The sequence below is a fragment of the Myotis yumanensis genome, unplaced genomic scaffold (assembly GCF_028538775.1).
Source record: "Myotis yumanensis isolate MYYU_CA2020_CCGP unplaced genomic scaffold, mMyoYum1.0.hap1 SCAF_10, whole genome shotgun sequence".
Taxonomy (NCBI): Eukaryota; Metazoa; Chordata; class Mammalia; order Chiroptera; family Vespertilionidae; genus Myotis; species Myotis yumanensis.
Genome location: NW_027223761.1, coordinates 24,563,954 through 24,579,814, shown reverse-complemented (window position 1 = coordinate 24,579,814; position 15,861 = coordinate 24,563,954). Strand labels below are relative to the sequence as shown.

The 15,861-nt window shown below is 44.0% G+C and overlaps 1 protein-coding gene across 1 annotated transcript in view; it reads right to left on the bottom strand.

Annotated features, from left to right (window-relative positions):
* The window catches only part of LGR4 (leucine rich repeat containing G protein-coupled receptor 4), a 94,773-nt gene extending 78,912 nt beyond the window's left edge, over positions 1–15,861 (bottom strand). The window contains exon 1 of the mRNA XM_070428136.1: positions 15,177–15,861. Within this exon, the coding sequence (XP_070284237.1) occupies positions 15,177–15,361 (185 nt within the window). The 5' untranslated portion in view covers positions 15,362–15,861. The remainder of the gene's footprint in view (positions 1–15,176) is intronic.

Here is a 15,861-nt window from a genome sequence, read left to right as displayed (position 1 = left end):
CATTTCTCCAGTACTTTAAATGGCATCAAACTGCTAAAAGACCTCTTGAGGTTGTCTTTTTCACTCAGCATAATAGCCCTGCGACCGACCCATGTTGTTGCCTGTATCAATACTTTGTTCTTTTATTGCTGTATACGATTCCCGTGTACTGATGTCCCAGTTTATTATGTTGTATTGATTTTATTACTTTTTATGTTTTAACTAAGTTATCATTATGAGGTGGGGAGAAAGGTTTTAAATCTTGTTTTGCTATTGCTTAAGCTGAATTCATATTCCAACAGATATTGACTGATAACCTTAACCAGTAATTATCTTAATCATTTCATTCAAGCCTTCCCTGACTACCGTTCTTAAATAGTGAGCCCCCATCATCCTGTTTCATTTTTCTTGATAGTACTTAATATCACCTGACCTTATAAATTTATTGTGTTTATTTTTTTAAATTGTCTGCCAGAACACCTACCCCTCCATGCCAGGTAACCTATATTAGGACAGGGACACTGTCAGATATCATTAGATATCTGTGTCCCTAACACATAAAGCACTTAACAAATATATGTTGAACAAATTAGTTGAGTACTGACATTATCTTAATAAGTAATTATTACTTTCCAGTTGAAAGATTATTGATTCCATGAACCATTATACAAACATTAGTAGCTCTTAAAAAATAGTTTGAACTAATCAAATTATTTGCATGAAACCTGTTTATTCACCTCCACAAATTAACCACTTCCTACAATTTCAATAAAGTGCTAGGCCCATGAAAGACTGAACAAAAGACAAAGAAGAAGCACCAGAAATATTACCATCTGACAAGCAACACAAGTCAAAAATCTTATTAAATATTCAAGGGTTTAGATAGTCAAAGAAAAGACCATCTATTCAGATAATGAGTTTCTTTCTGCTTTGTTTTGTTTTTAACCTACTCTGGAGGGCCACCAATGGTTCTGGGCAAGTCATTCAACTACATGTAACTGGTTTCGTTGCCTGATGAATGGAAAATGTCATCAGGTCAACTGTTTTCTACCAGTTCTTAAAAGAAGTAGACTCAGAAGGGAGGGAAGGTCTGAAAGATATTAGCAAGAATGTGGTGTTATGATTTATATAATTGAAAGGTTTAGCAAATAATAAACAGATATCAGTCTATAAACACATACATGTAAATATATGTCCTTTGGGAAAATGGACTTTTTGTTTCCCCCATGGAAAGACCTGGCCTTTCTGATGAGTGGTCCATAACACACACAAGAGCCTTAAGACCACAGCACCAGGTGAACTTTAAGATTTACAAGAGTCCAAATATACATTCTAAGGAGCTGAAAACACTTCAAGCAAAAGCCAAAACAGGTGTAAACCCTCCAGAACTAATTCCTCATCTATAAAATGAGCAGTTCAAGATATCATTGGCGTGCAAGACAGATGAGCCTACATCTAAAAGGAGCTCTAAAGGACACGGTCACATATCCCACTCAGCCAAATAACCCTGGTCTGAAAAACCAAGATCCAACACCCCAAGTACACCTCAGTTATCACCTGTGTGCCCTCACCACACATGGCTTCTCCATCTCTAAAATGGAGAAAAGTATCAGCATGTGCTTTAGAGGGCTATTGGGAGTATTAAAGAGATAACTCGCCCTAGCCGGTGTGGCTCAGTGGATAGAGCATTGGCCTGCGGACTGAAGGGTCCCGGGTTCGATTCCTGTCAAGGGCACATGCCCGGATTGTGGGCTCGATCCCCAGAAGGGGGCGTGCAGGAGGCAGCCAATCAATGATTCTCTTTCATCATTGATGTTTCCATCTCTCTCTCCCTCTCCCTTCCTCTCTCTGAAATCAATAAAAATATACTTTAAAAAAAGAGATAATGCATGTATAGCACTTCACATAATGCCTGATATGCAACAACTTGTTTGTAATTACCATCGAAGCTAATAACACGATGATGGTAGTGGTTTATCTGAATGGTAAAACAGACCAAGAAGAAGCTCTTCGTGACAAAGAATAAGCAAAAGGAAGAGGCAAAACACTTCCAGGAGAAGACAACCTTTAGGTCACCAAGTACATGACTGTCCAGGATGGGGCTAGCTGTCACCAGGACATTCAAAATCAAAACTGTGGCCACAGATTCAACCATGAACAGCCCTGCTGCTAAAGGAAGGAACACATAGATCCAAACAGGAACCCATCTAGTCTGTAAAATATTAACAGTTTAATAAACATCAGCTCACACAATCAACACAGTGTTCAAGTCAACTAAAGAGTACCAACTAAATTAATACCAAGTTGACCAAACGAAATGCCTGGGGGGGCCCGGGGTGGGGAGGCTCATGGGTGATTCACTTTTATGCTGACTTCCCTATAAAAACATCTTCAACAGGAGAGGCAGGAAATTCCAGTGAGTGGAAGGGAGCAAGCTATATGGAAACCATCATACTGCACACTCTGCTTTTTAACTGACTTCAGGGTTTTGCTTTAAAGAAGCACATTCAGAAATCTGCTCCTTAAGAAACAGAAAAGCGAGCACGCGAACAGATCTGATCCTCACATGCTACCTATGTGAATTCCACCAAAGAAACGGCCAGCCAAAATGCATGACTGATATTTTCCTGACACAGGAAGAACACTATTAACATAGAAAATTATATGAAAGCTTTTACAAAGAGGTACATAAAGCAAAGAGTCTAGGAGAGGTACTTCAAAATTCTGCTATGAATAAAAGACAATTCTACACAGTGACTGGATTTTTGCATATAGGTTACTTCCCAGTCAAGTCAGTCTCCCACTGTATACACGTGTGTTTGCTTCTTCAGGATGTTTTCTTTTCAGTTCTGTCCCTCCCCACCCCATAATAACCTGTAGCTTCTCACCATTTCCCTTCTCATTGGACCTTTTCCTCTTCTGATAATCTCTGTCAACTACCCAAGCAAACTACAAACAAACTGAACTCATAAATTTCACAGACCAACTACCACCCACTAACTGTGGGCCCACTGAGCAAGCTGTTTGCTCAGCTGTGAAATGAGAACCATGCCAGAGACCTAGAATGGTTCCTGGTGGAAATTAGTGTTAAAACATGTAACATGCCCAATAAACAAGTAGGCCTAGCAATTCTTCATCAAATTTCCTTTTTTGTTTTGTTTTATTGATTGATTTGAGACAGAGATAGAGAAACATCAATTTGTTGTTCCACTTATGCATGGATTCATTGGTTAATTCTTGTTGTATGTGCCCTGACCAGGAATGGTACCTGCAACCTTGGCATATCTGGATGATGCTCTAACTAACTGAGCTACTCAGCCAGGGCCAAATTCCCAGTTTTTTGAATCAGACTTTCCAAACATGATTACACTAATAATTCAAATTTTTTTCATTGCAAGCAAAATGCTCCACACATTGGGATCAAATAGTAACTGTCAGGTAGCAAAAGGGGGGCTAAGAATTCTACTCTTTTAAAAGTACAGACAGACATAGTTATGAAGGTCAGTTAAGTAGTCAGTTAAAAAAAAAAGATGGGCCCTAATGGTTTAGCTCAGTGAATAGAGCGTCGGCCTGAGGACTCAAGGGTCTCAGGTTCGATTCTGGTCAAGGGCATGTACCTTGGTTTCGGGCACATGCCCAGTGGGGAGTGTGCAGGAAGCAGCTGATTGATGTTTCTCTCTCATCAATGTTTCTAACTCTCTATCCCTCTCCCTTCCTCTCTGTAAAAAATCAATAAAACATATTTTTTTAAAAAAAAAGAAAGATGGAACATCTAAGATTAAACTAGTTAATTTAGGATAAAAGTATGAGAGCACGAAAAGAAAGGGGAGAACCTCAAATAGACTCCTTTGGGAAGAACCATAAAACCTAAACTTTTAAAAATGTAACCCTCCAAGAGCCAACACATTTGAAAAAAATCTATTATAATCAAGAACTGCAAAAGGAATTACTCTTATGAGAAAATGTGAAAGGCAGGAATTTTTGGCACATTGTTATACAGCTAATGTGCAGTATCAATACCAAGAACCATCAAAAATACTTTCTCGATGAGATGCATCTATACATTTAAATAGCCGGCTATATCTGGTATAAAACAGGAGCTGACTTCCTTCTAGATAAATCATTAACACCTGTCAGGCCAGCCAGCATGACAAAGAGACAATGAAACTTGAAATTCAGGCTGGGGTAACTGGAGGGTTGGAAAGGACCCTGCTGACATGTATGTCATTCCCTCTTCTGCCGAAGTCATGAATCTTCTCAGCTTTGGATGGATGTCATAGGGTTTTGTTTAGTTTTCTTCTCCTTCTGAAATACCACCTCAGCCAGGGCAGTGCCAGGGGCAAATTCTTTTCACACAGAAGAAGACCTGAACATGACAGCAATTGATGGACCCCCCTCTCTTCCACATTCTTGGTCCTCTCTCGGGCACACCTGCTCGCAAGTCTCCACACTGGGGATATCGATGCCACAAAGCCAAGTGAGCATTAATGCTCGCTGAACTGAAATCAAGTCCCCAAGCCCCAAGTGGAAAGCTGGTTCCAGGCAGCAAAAACCTTGGCAGGTCAGTGCAGCAGTGCCCAGCTAGCATGGGAGGGATCAATTGCTCTCTCTCAGTAACTGACAAGAAGATACACATAAAGGCAAATAGTCCTCAAGGCAGGTTCTATGTTTTTCATTCCCGACTTGTGGATCCATCAAACACACACCACATAGCCAACCTGGGGGAACAGTATCCAAATGTCACACACAAACACACACACTCATGCACACGCACACCCACACTCCCTTTGGTGAAATATATAATTAAGTAGTAAACACCACCATAGAAGCAGGTCGCACAAACTTAATTCAATCTGGTATTAGAAACGTGTTTATCCAGAACACGAGACTCCCTTTCCACAGAACATAACGGGACTGTGGAAAACACAGTCTGACTGCTAACAGCAGGGCCTGTGGTTAGCGCACAAACTTGCCAACCTACCATAAAGTAGGAAGCCTCCTGCTCCCTGCCCTCCCAGACTCAGACTGTTTGCAAAGGCCGGAATGAAATAGTCCATATGTTTTCTTTGTCGGTGACATGGCTATTGAAAGCAAGGCCATGGTAGTCTCCCTGCTGAGGGACTGGGTCAAGCTATTCATGTGTAACCAGGCAGATGTCAAGATGGTAATGGGAAAAACATTCAAATTTTTTTTTAAAGAAAGAGAGCCAGGGTCAAAAAATGCACAACTGTATTCCAAACACTTGGCCAATCTAAACAGTTTGTGAGCACTGCTCCATACATTAGCTGCTGCTCCGAATTTAAATTCATTTTCCAAGCAGGTCCGAATCAAAACCCGGAAGAATTTTCCCAGTTTCCAAGAAAGTTTTAACTGCGCTTAACATAAATGCCATATAACTTTTTCGAAATATGAAAGATTTTAAGGAAAACATTTTCATTCTAAAATTACTTTTAAGATAATAAGCTTTTCTTCTTTATCCACAAAGCACAAGCATTAGTTTCAAATATATAAAAAAAGAATATCATTTTCAAAGTACTTAAAAGAACACAGCTAGACTGTGGGTCCTGAGTAGATCTTAGGCATCCCCAACATGGGAAGTGGCCTGAGGACCCACAGGGAGCTCACCTGGGCACGAGGACAATCCTCAGTGTTCCAAAATCTGGAAGCAGGAAATGAGTCTCTAAAGACCACACCAACACAGTCTCAGGAACCCAAAGAAGAGTCTGTAGTGTGCTTGGGTAGTTGAAGATTATCAGAAGAGTCTTTGACCTTTTGATGTGAGAAGAAATACTGCTTCCGTTAGGACGGCACCTGGCTACCCGACCAGCCATCTCAGAAAAGCAGTGCCAAGTTAGAGAGACCCAGGCGAGAAAATGAGTTCCCTTCAGCTCTTATGGTTTCTCTAGAGACACTTACCTCCCCATCATCAGGCTTTCTTGTTATGGGAATCACACCACCTATAAGAAAGTATCTTGACAAAAACATATACCCGACTCTTTCTGCCCCAGGATCTTTATGGTTTTCTAAATAAAAAAAAATCTGACAGAGCCCAGCCGGTGTTGCTCAGTGGTTGAGCGTCAAACTATGAACCAAGAGGTCAGGATTTGACTCCCGGTCAGAGCACATGCCCAGGTTGCAGGCTCGATCCCAGAGTGGGGTGTGCAGGAGGCAGCCGATCAATGATTCTCTCTCATCAATGATATTTCTATCTCTCCCTTTGCCTTCCTCTCTGAAATCAATAAAAATATATTTAAAAAAAAATTCTGCAGGATGAATAGCCTCTTTTTCATTAACACAGTGGCTCACCTGTGCTGTTTACAACAGGATTTAAACCTGATATACATTAAACACACACACACACACACACACACACACACACACACACACAAACAGAGAAATGGGGGTTTAGAATTTTAAATCACAAGATGATAACACATATACCAGTGTACAACTTCCTGGTCACTCCCAAAAGAAATGACAAAAAAAATGGGTGCTCACCATCACTCAAAGAGATCATGCTTTAAAGGTTCCTACATATGACCCTTGAAGATAAAGCAAGCTATCTTTTTTTGCAGATGGGAAAGCCACTGTCCTAAGTGGTTAAGTAAAATGTCCAAGCTCACACATTTAGGAATATTCAGGGGTCTTGACTCTGTCACACTTTCAAAAACAAAACCATGTTTGAAGGCCTAACCATAAAAATATGCCTATAAAAAGAAGACTCGAGAGTAGGCAATGACATAAATAGCTGGATTACATGACCATGGACTCAAAATGACCTTGGAAAGAACAGAAGGCCAACAAGAAAATTTTTCTTCATTACAAAGACAGGAAAATATTAAGATTATTTTCTAAAAACCTAATCAAATGAGAAGAACTAGTAGAAGAAGCTCAGCAAGGATGAAAACTGGTAGTAAGTAAGAAAAATTACCAAATATCAGTTAGTAAACCCATCAGGTGTACTCTTTAAAACAGGATACTAAAATATTTAAGATGTATAAATTTATTTAATATCCCCTCCTTTTTCTTCTTTAGAGAGAGAGTGGAAGGGAGGGGGAGAGAAAGAGACATCCACGTGAGAGAAACATTATTGACTGGTTGCCTCCCACACGTGCCCTGACCAGGGCCGAGGATTGAGCCTGCAACCAAGGTACGTGCCCTTGACTGGAATCGAACCCATGACTCTTCAGTCCACAGGCCAACGCTCTATCCACCGAGCTTGGGGGTAATATTCCCTTCTTAACTCTGATCAAATTTATGAGAATTCTGTATATGCTTCAATTGATGTGAGATATGGAGAGCTTGAAGAGGGCCCAACAAGCAATTATCACATTCAGAAATGCAAAGACCAGATTCATGTAGTGCCTAAAACAGAAGTGCGCGTGAAGAGTCTCCAAAAACACTAAGAACCGTAAAGGTGAGTCCACACTCTTTGTTTCCTCTCCCACCACTACAGAAAAGAGTTGATGGACTTTAGAATACTGGGTTCCTAAGGCGTAAGTCAAAACAGTGTGCTCCCTTCTCTGGAGAATTCTTCTGCAAGAAAGCAGCCCTCTGAGATGCTCACACGGGAAGGGTGACAGTCTACAACAGAACAGCAACCACGGGCCTTCCCCTCCTGGGAAAATCTAGTCCACCAAGCCCTTCGCACATTATCCATACAGTTTTCCGAGGGTCTCTAAGCATGAACCTTACCCCTTAGGAAAATGGGAAAAACCAGGAAGTTAATCAACATCCCAGCCCAGTGAGTTTGAGAAAAGACTGCTGACTTGGAAGCACACCACCTGTCCTGCACCTTCAAAGCAAGAAATGTGAAGAGAGTGAGAATTTAATAACATCCATCTATCATCCTAGGACAACAGCTCTAATCAAGCACTTCAGGGAGTTTTGATGTCACCACTTATACTATGATAATACTCTGTGGTCCACGCTGAGAGCTACAATGAGGACCTCACAGTCTGAGGGCAATGGAAGCAATTCCAGGCACGTCCCTCAGCCATGCCCAGCACAGCTCCCAGGTAAAGGCGCCATCTCCCTGCCAAATGCATGTCACTCTTCTTAGGAGGGAAAATGTTCTCAAATAAAACTTTTTAAATATACTGGAATGGGGAGAATCTAACAGGATTTTTCTGGATAGTGGATTCTAAAATCTGATTTGAATATCAAAAATATTTTGTTGTGCCCAGCTGGGTGTGGCTCAGCGGTTGAGCACCGACCCAGGAACCAAGGCCTTGGTTGCGGGGGTTGTGGGCTCCACCCCCAGTGGGGGGCATGCAGGAGGCAGCTGATTGATGATTCTCTCTCATCATTGATGTTTCTATCTCTCTCTTCCTCTCCCTCTTTGAAATCAATAAAAATGTTTTTTTAAAACAATATTTTGTTGTCAGAGTGCATTGAGATTTCATTCTTTCAATGGTCACCTTTATATTTAAAACTCGTTTTTAAAAAAAGGCTACATCCTTCTAGTGTAAAATTAAAGGGGAAAAATACTGGCTAAAGGGGCTTATATAACTTTTACTTATACTGACTCAGAATACTTAAATAGAAATTAAATATGAAGAATAAAGGGTCAGTAAATATCTTGTAATATATTAGATTTGCTTCCTCCACACATGTCTCTAGCACAGACAACAGACGAGCCTGGGATCGAAACATATACCCATTCTTGGCCCAGCTGCCTCCCAAAATATCTATGGTTTATATTTCCTTACAAGGATATTCTCATATTCCAATGGACCAACATGTTGCCACTGGGGGGGTGGAGGGGTGTCCAATGCTTTCCCCATAAGACCTTTTAGTACAGAAAAGCTAGAACTACAAAAATATATATAATTTTTAAATGTTCATTTCCTGGACTATTAGAAGGGCATTCCTGAACTTTAATCACTTGCATCTAAAATAAGAAATGCATAATGCCAAATTTTGCCATGTGCTTTTTTTGCAATTAAAATATGTAGTGGTATCAAAACATGCTTTAGAGACTAAAAACAACCATCCCAAACATTGTTCTAATTGCTGGTACACGACACAGGATACTTCAGAATGCTTTATGAATCTTGCTAAAAATAGTTCCAGCCATATACATAGTTGAATAATAAATATTTGTCTAAGGGTGGGTGAATGAGAATATATACTTCCATAATTCCATCTTGCCATTTACAGGGGGTATCTGAGTACTATGAACTATAAAATCATGATCTCTCTCCTGCTAAGACTGATTTCTAAACTCGATTTTGAACCCACCCAATTTCAGACAATAGAGCTGATACCTCGCCTACAGTTTGAACATCAAGCACTTAAAAACAGACACAAAAAAAGCAAAGGCAGACAAATTATCCATTGTGTAAGAGTACTGATTTGCTAAATGCCCTAGATTTTTCTTCTTCATTGGCAGAATTTAAAAATAGAGCATTTTATTATCCTCAATGAAGCCTTAAAAAAAACTACAATTCACTAAACAGTTGAGGGGGGAGAAAAAAAGTTATCCATGTTCTTGTACACATAGGAAAACAAGCTTTTAGAATTGCCAAAAACATGAAGGCTGAGGGAGGCAGTTAAAGAGCGAGCTGTAGAGCGTATTTCTAGAGCCAAAACCTTGAGATCTAGCTTAAAAAATTAAAACAGCTAAGCTGTCTTACCAAGAACACACTAAGTTATATTAGTTATTTTTCAGAGCGAAGGGCACACTTGGCAGGGTTTAACTTTTAATCGAGGTATTCCAACAAACATTGTGCTTTATGTAAATTTATATATTTTTATACAGGAAAAGTGAGAGACCATCTTAGAAGAATTTCAATAACAAAGGGTTCTTAAAACTTTACTTTGCTTAATATTCTACACAAGATTCAGAGAAATTCAAAGCAGTGGGAGACATTAGCCAATATCCGGTTTTTATTGATAAGATAATGAAAATACAAGGATAGGCACCACCAAGGAGACCAGAAACCAAAATCCAAACTTGCAGGCTGTCAGAACATCCCACTATTATGAAGATGATTAAAATAAGAATTTGAGAGATAGGCTGACAGAGGCCAAGAAAATGCCTAAACTTGCCTGGATCCACCTACCGGCACAGAACTTTGATCTCCCCTAAGAGATTAAGTTGTCAATGTTACCTTACAACTCTAACGCGAAGAGCCAAGTGCCTGAGCAATAAGTGCTTGTGATACCATGACTGCCATGAGCATTTAGTGCAACTGGAAATCATGAAATATTAGTGGTTACCACAAGCCTTAAGGAACACAGAATGAGGGAATTACTAGATCAAATCCTAGGAATTGCTCAGACCACACCCAGCACATTGCTGCCTTGTGAGGAAGTGAGTTCCCCATTCAGTGGAAATAGCCCTTCAGTAGAGCTGACCAATTGGAGGTTTCCCTGGTGGGTGAGAGTCCAAGATTTAGGCACCTAGACTTCACTGACACAACAGAGAGGATCCTAGAATTGTCTAAAAAAATAAACAAAAATCAAATTAAATAGAAATAAAACTCTTGGCAATAACAGCTGTTAACTTCTTGTTTTAAAGTGAAGAAACCAAGATCCTGAAGGGCTGGGTATGTGGCACTCTCCCTGTCACGCGTGTGATTTACTCAGAGACCTGGAAAGTAGCTCTCCATATTCCCAGCGGGATGCTCTTTCCCCCTCTTGTAGTTAAAAAGAACCAGGTCCCCGTTTGTAAAATAAAGGATCTACAAGACCTTCATATATTGACCTTGTTCAGAACCAAATTCACTTGTATATAATACTAATACATCTCTAGAAAGACACACCACACAAACTAAGCTAACACTGACATCACAGGTGGGAATTCAGAACTCAAGAAATATCAAAACTCTACCATCAAAAAAGGTATAAACATTTTGTCACTAATTATTGACCTGCCAGGAATACAGCAGACATTGGAGGAAACATAAGAAAAGACTTGAAATGACACCATGAAAAGAAGAGAGGTGTTTAGAGTAGTGAAAAATACAACTTAGGGAAGAGTCTGAGATGATGCTTGCAAGAGGAGAAGAAAAAGCAAGAGGTTATTTTTAAAAACGTTTCAAAATCCCATCAATTTTACACAGAAAGCTCAATAGCCTGCCTATGCAGAGGATACACACACTGTGGTGGTTAAAGAGATTATGACTAATTATATGGAAGTGAGGACATTGAGTAACTTTTTGTACAGTACCCAAATTACTGAAACTGGGTGATTTTATTTTCCAAGTGTTAAGCCATACCCACAGGAAACAAGCAGGGCTATTCTACCCTATTAAAGCGCCTTAGCTAGGCATGCATTCTGCAATAAGTCTCCATGGCAAACTTCCTAACACACACTTCTAAACACAAGGAACTCCTCCTCCAAGTGAGCGCTAGTAAATGGGCTTGTGCAACTTCACCTACAACGATATTCTGCTACTCCTGGGATCTTTTCATGAGAGGATCAGAACATTATCCTCACCTTGCCACCCTAAACTTGTGTAAGAATTATAAAATCGTAGAACTTCTGGAAGCTACAAGCAGCTTTAGATAGAATCTAGTAAATCCAATTACTTCGTTTTTCAGATGAGGAAACTGTCATCAGACGACAATCACTCGGTGGCATGGTCCAGACAACGATCAAGGGCTCAGACCTACCACTGTCTCCATGAAGCCAGAGAAACAACCTTTGTAATCTTAAGACTATGCGCCAGACATAATCTAGGATGTGGAAATCTGTGCTCCGGGTCTACATTTCTTCAAGTTTGTGGCAATCACACACATACCAGAGGAAAATCGTGCGCAATCCCCTCCCTCCCTACCGCCCTTGTGACTTCATCTCTTTCTCCCTGGATCAAGAATCTTGGCAGGTAGGTGATTAAGAGCAACTTTATTGCCATAATACAGGAATAACTGTCAATCCTTTTGATCCAATAAACTTGGAAATGTTAATGCTAGTAAGAGTACTTCCTTTAAAACACCTTAGGGTCAAGTGTGACAAGCCAGTGCATTGTGACACAGGGCTGAGAACTGCTGTTGCAAAATATAAATAATCACTGCAGGTGCGGCAAGTGGTGGGAACACGGGAATCCCACCAACAATACTGAGGATTACCATCGACTCTGCCCCCAGCCTCAGATAAAGTAGCTTTCAGCAGGAAACAGACACTGTTAGACTGAACAAGTCCAAACGGGCCTAAAGGAGAAGCAGCAGGTATCCTCTCTCCGGGGCCTTCTCGGATCTGGACAGAAGACTACATGGTGAGAATGCTGAATTGGGCAATCGTATGTGGGATGGCATCTGAACTGCATTTCCCAATTCTGCCCCTCGGTGTGGCCTTGAGTCTTTATTTACCCACTGCAACCTTTCTAAGTGCCTACCATGTACCAGGCTCTGTGGATACCAAGGGAGGCAGGGGGATTGGACCCCTGCTCTCAGTCAGTCCTGGGGCCTCCAGTGTGGGATCACACACCCCTGGGGGAGGTGAAAGTACGCCACCATTGAGGAATGAGGAGACAATAAAAGAACTTTGATGAATAATCACCAGTCTCATCTTTTGAACTTCCATTTTTGTGTTTGCAATTTCATGTGTAAATGAAATTGGCCTTGATGAACATGCTCCAGAAATTCGGAATCTGTGAACTAAACGTTGCGAACCACGGATCTGTTCCCTTGGTGTGGAACTGCAGCTCACTTAGGCAGTGATAGGAGAGCAGATTTGGAAAGAGACCTCAAATGAATCCAAGGCGTCCTGTAAGCAGGGCCGGTGTGGCTCAGTGGTTGAGCATGGACCTATGAACCAAGAGGTCAGGGTTCGATTCCCAGTCAGGGCACATGCCTGGGTTGCCAGCTCAATCCCCTGTAGGTGGCATGCCAGACACAGCTGATCAATGATTCTCTCTCATCACTGATGTTTCTATTTCCCTGTCCCTTCTTCTCTGAAATCAATAAAAACTTACTAAAAAAAAAAAGAAAAAAGATCCACTGCAGTGTGCAGAACCACAGCACCTGCCCCTTCTCAATGTGGCTTTTGAGAATCAGCTGGTTTCCCCCAAATGCAAACGCACTGACTGCCCTTTAGATGGGGTGTGCATATACTACATACTTTTGAGAGTGAAATGAAGAGCATTACGGTGACATAAGGAGTTATCAGGGTATACGATCACTCCATAGGTTCAGATGGAAGAAGAAAATCAAACACACTTGCTCACCACTGCAGCTCAGAAAGGGCTACGCTGATGCTAGTTCAGACAATCCAGTCTGGACTGGTGCCAATTCTTCTTCTCTTTCCCAAGCCATGAACAATATATTTTGTAACGCTCAAGGTTGAGAAGATAGCATTTCACGACCTGCAGAGAGCTCTAAGGGAAGACGCCTGGTGCTCCACAGAGAGAAGTGTGCTCTCATAAAAATGTGCGATTTCTTTGTGGTTTTAGGTACTAATGTAAAACAGCCCTTTTCCTTATAGGGCAAGCCTACTCATTAAAACTCGAGGAATCTGCTAAATAAGGTCTTTACAATGGTCAGAACAGTAAAATTATGCTTTTCTACTATAGGGAGGCTTGGCAGAGGTTTCGGGTAAAGACAGCTCTCCCGTGGTGAGGTACCTGAAAGTTTCAAGACGACCTGGGAGAAAAACAGCCCCATCCTCTCTACCCGGGTCTTGCCCTTATTTCTCTTCACTCCCACTTTCCCACTTAATGTACCCTTGTTGGCACACTAGACTTCACTGCCAAGTTAACTTTTTTCATTGAAAAGTTAAACTTCACCATCCTGAAGGAAAATAGCTTCAAAGACATAACCGACACCTGAGACAGGGGAAGAACTGAGAAAGAAGCCGGGGGTCCCTGAATGAGCCAGCTTCCAAGGCAGCAGGCCTATCCATACAACCCCATTTCCAGAGGGCAAGCAGGCACACACACACACACACACACACACACACACACACACCCTGGAAACACAGCAACGCCTTTCGCTGGCAGAGAAAGGATTTCTTCACCGGGCCTGTCATTCCTTTAAAACTGTCTATTTCTAAGAGGTCCCTTTCAGGAGCCATAAGGTAAAAGGAAATTCCCTTCACCCAAGGGCCTCTCCGTCCCTGTCTCTCTCCAGCAGTTTTCACAGCCCTAGATTTAATCACCCCACTGGCCGCACAGCCCAGGAGCAAGAGCATAGCCTAGCCCTGCACTCAGCTACCTTATTCTGCCTCTCCTGGAGGCATTTCCCAATGCCACCCCCAAGACAGATTTCAGATACCTCCTCCTTGCTGAAGGGCATGTCTAAAGCTCTCTGGTCCCTGTTTGAGGAGGGAGATTTTTAAGACGGAACCATTTGAGTGTTTTCCCAACCGCTGGCAGCTGGAAAGGAAAACTGCTGCTTACAAGATAGCAGAAAACTGCTGCCTGCCGACCTTTCCAATGGGGCAGAGCATATGTTCGGGAACTTTTTCTTCCCAAATCCTGTCCTTCAGGTTAGAATTCCTTCTTTAAAAGGCCTTGTTGGGTAAGAAGAGTATTTTCACCAAGAGAAACCTGCAATTTCCACCCCCTCCTCCTCCCTTGTTTTGGCCTCGCTCGCCTGCCTGCTCCAGATCCCTGGCGTCTGCTGGGGAGGCCGGAGTGGAACTGGCCGGAGGTGCCAGGTCGCTCTACCCGGAGAGGGCCACATGGGGAGGAGGCTCGCCCTGAGGTGCAGGTGTTTCTTCTTCCCACATGCTGGAGCCAGGAGGCTCCAGGTGCTTCCCCAAGAAACGTGCCTGGGTCTGCAGACTCCGGCCAAGTTCTAGAGTTCTAGGCGCCCTCACCCCCGCCGATTGCAAACCTCTAGCCTGCTGAGCTGGGGCGGGGGGCGGGGGAGGGGGGAGAGATAGAGCGGGACGGTGTGAAAAGGGAAGGTCGCTTGAAAAGGCTGCCAGGGGCAAGTGTTTCCAGATTCCTCCCTCCTCCTTGGCCCCAGATCCCCACCCAGATGCACTTGGGAATTGGGGGGAGGGGGTGATTGTGTCCCGAAGAGTCTAGAAAATGAGCTACTCACGGCTCGCACACAGACTGGCCAAGTTTGGAAAGCCCGCGGCGCCGGAGTGGGTAACAAGCACCCCCACACACAGGTGACTGGCGCCCCCCTCCTCGGACCTGGGGGGTGGGCTGGGATTGACCACTCGCCCCGCCTCCCACCCCCCACCCCCCACTACCTCCCGATCCACCTTCCCCCGATCCCCTTTCCCCCGCACTCACAGCGCTAGGGTGAAGGCGCTGAGCCCCTCGGGGACGGCCGTCAGCCCCTTCCCGGAGCAGTCCACCCGACGGTCGCCGTCGCAGCTGCAGGGCGCCGCGCACAGGGACGGCGCCGCGCCGCTGGGCTCGGTGGAGCCGCGCAGCCCCAGGGCGAGGAAGCACAGCAGCCCGAGCGGGCCTGGCATTGCTGCGATCGCCTCCGCGCCGGCCTCTCCCGCGGCGCCCTCGCTCGGCGCGCCTCCGCTGCCCTCCGACGCCCCCGCCGTCCCCGGGCGGCCGGCCTGCGGGTGGGAGCCGCGGCTCTCCGGTCTCAGCGGTGGCGCGGGCTCGGCGCCTTCAACAGTCCGGGGCAGCAGCGCAGGGACGCGGCGCTCCGGAGTTTCGCCCTTCCCGCTGCTCCATGGAAGCGCAGAGGCAGCCCTGCTCCCGCGGCGGCTCAGGCCAGCCGGCCCGGCCGGGCGCCGCCGCGGAGACCGCGCTCTGCCATCGCACCCGCCTCGCGTCCTCGGCCTCCCGCGGCCACCGCTCTTCAAGGTTGCGGAGCGCAGCCTCCAGCCATGCCGGCCCCGAGCCCCAGCCCCCGCCCGGCTCTCGCACCAACACCCGGGCGCTTGCTCGCTCTCTCTCCGCCGCGGCTCGATCGCCTCCCGTCCTTTTCCCTTCTAGGGTTGCACGCTCGGGTTCC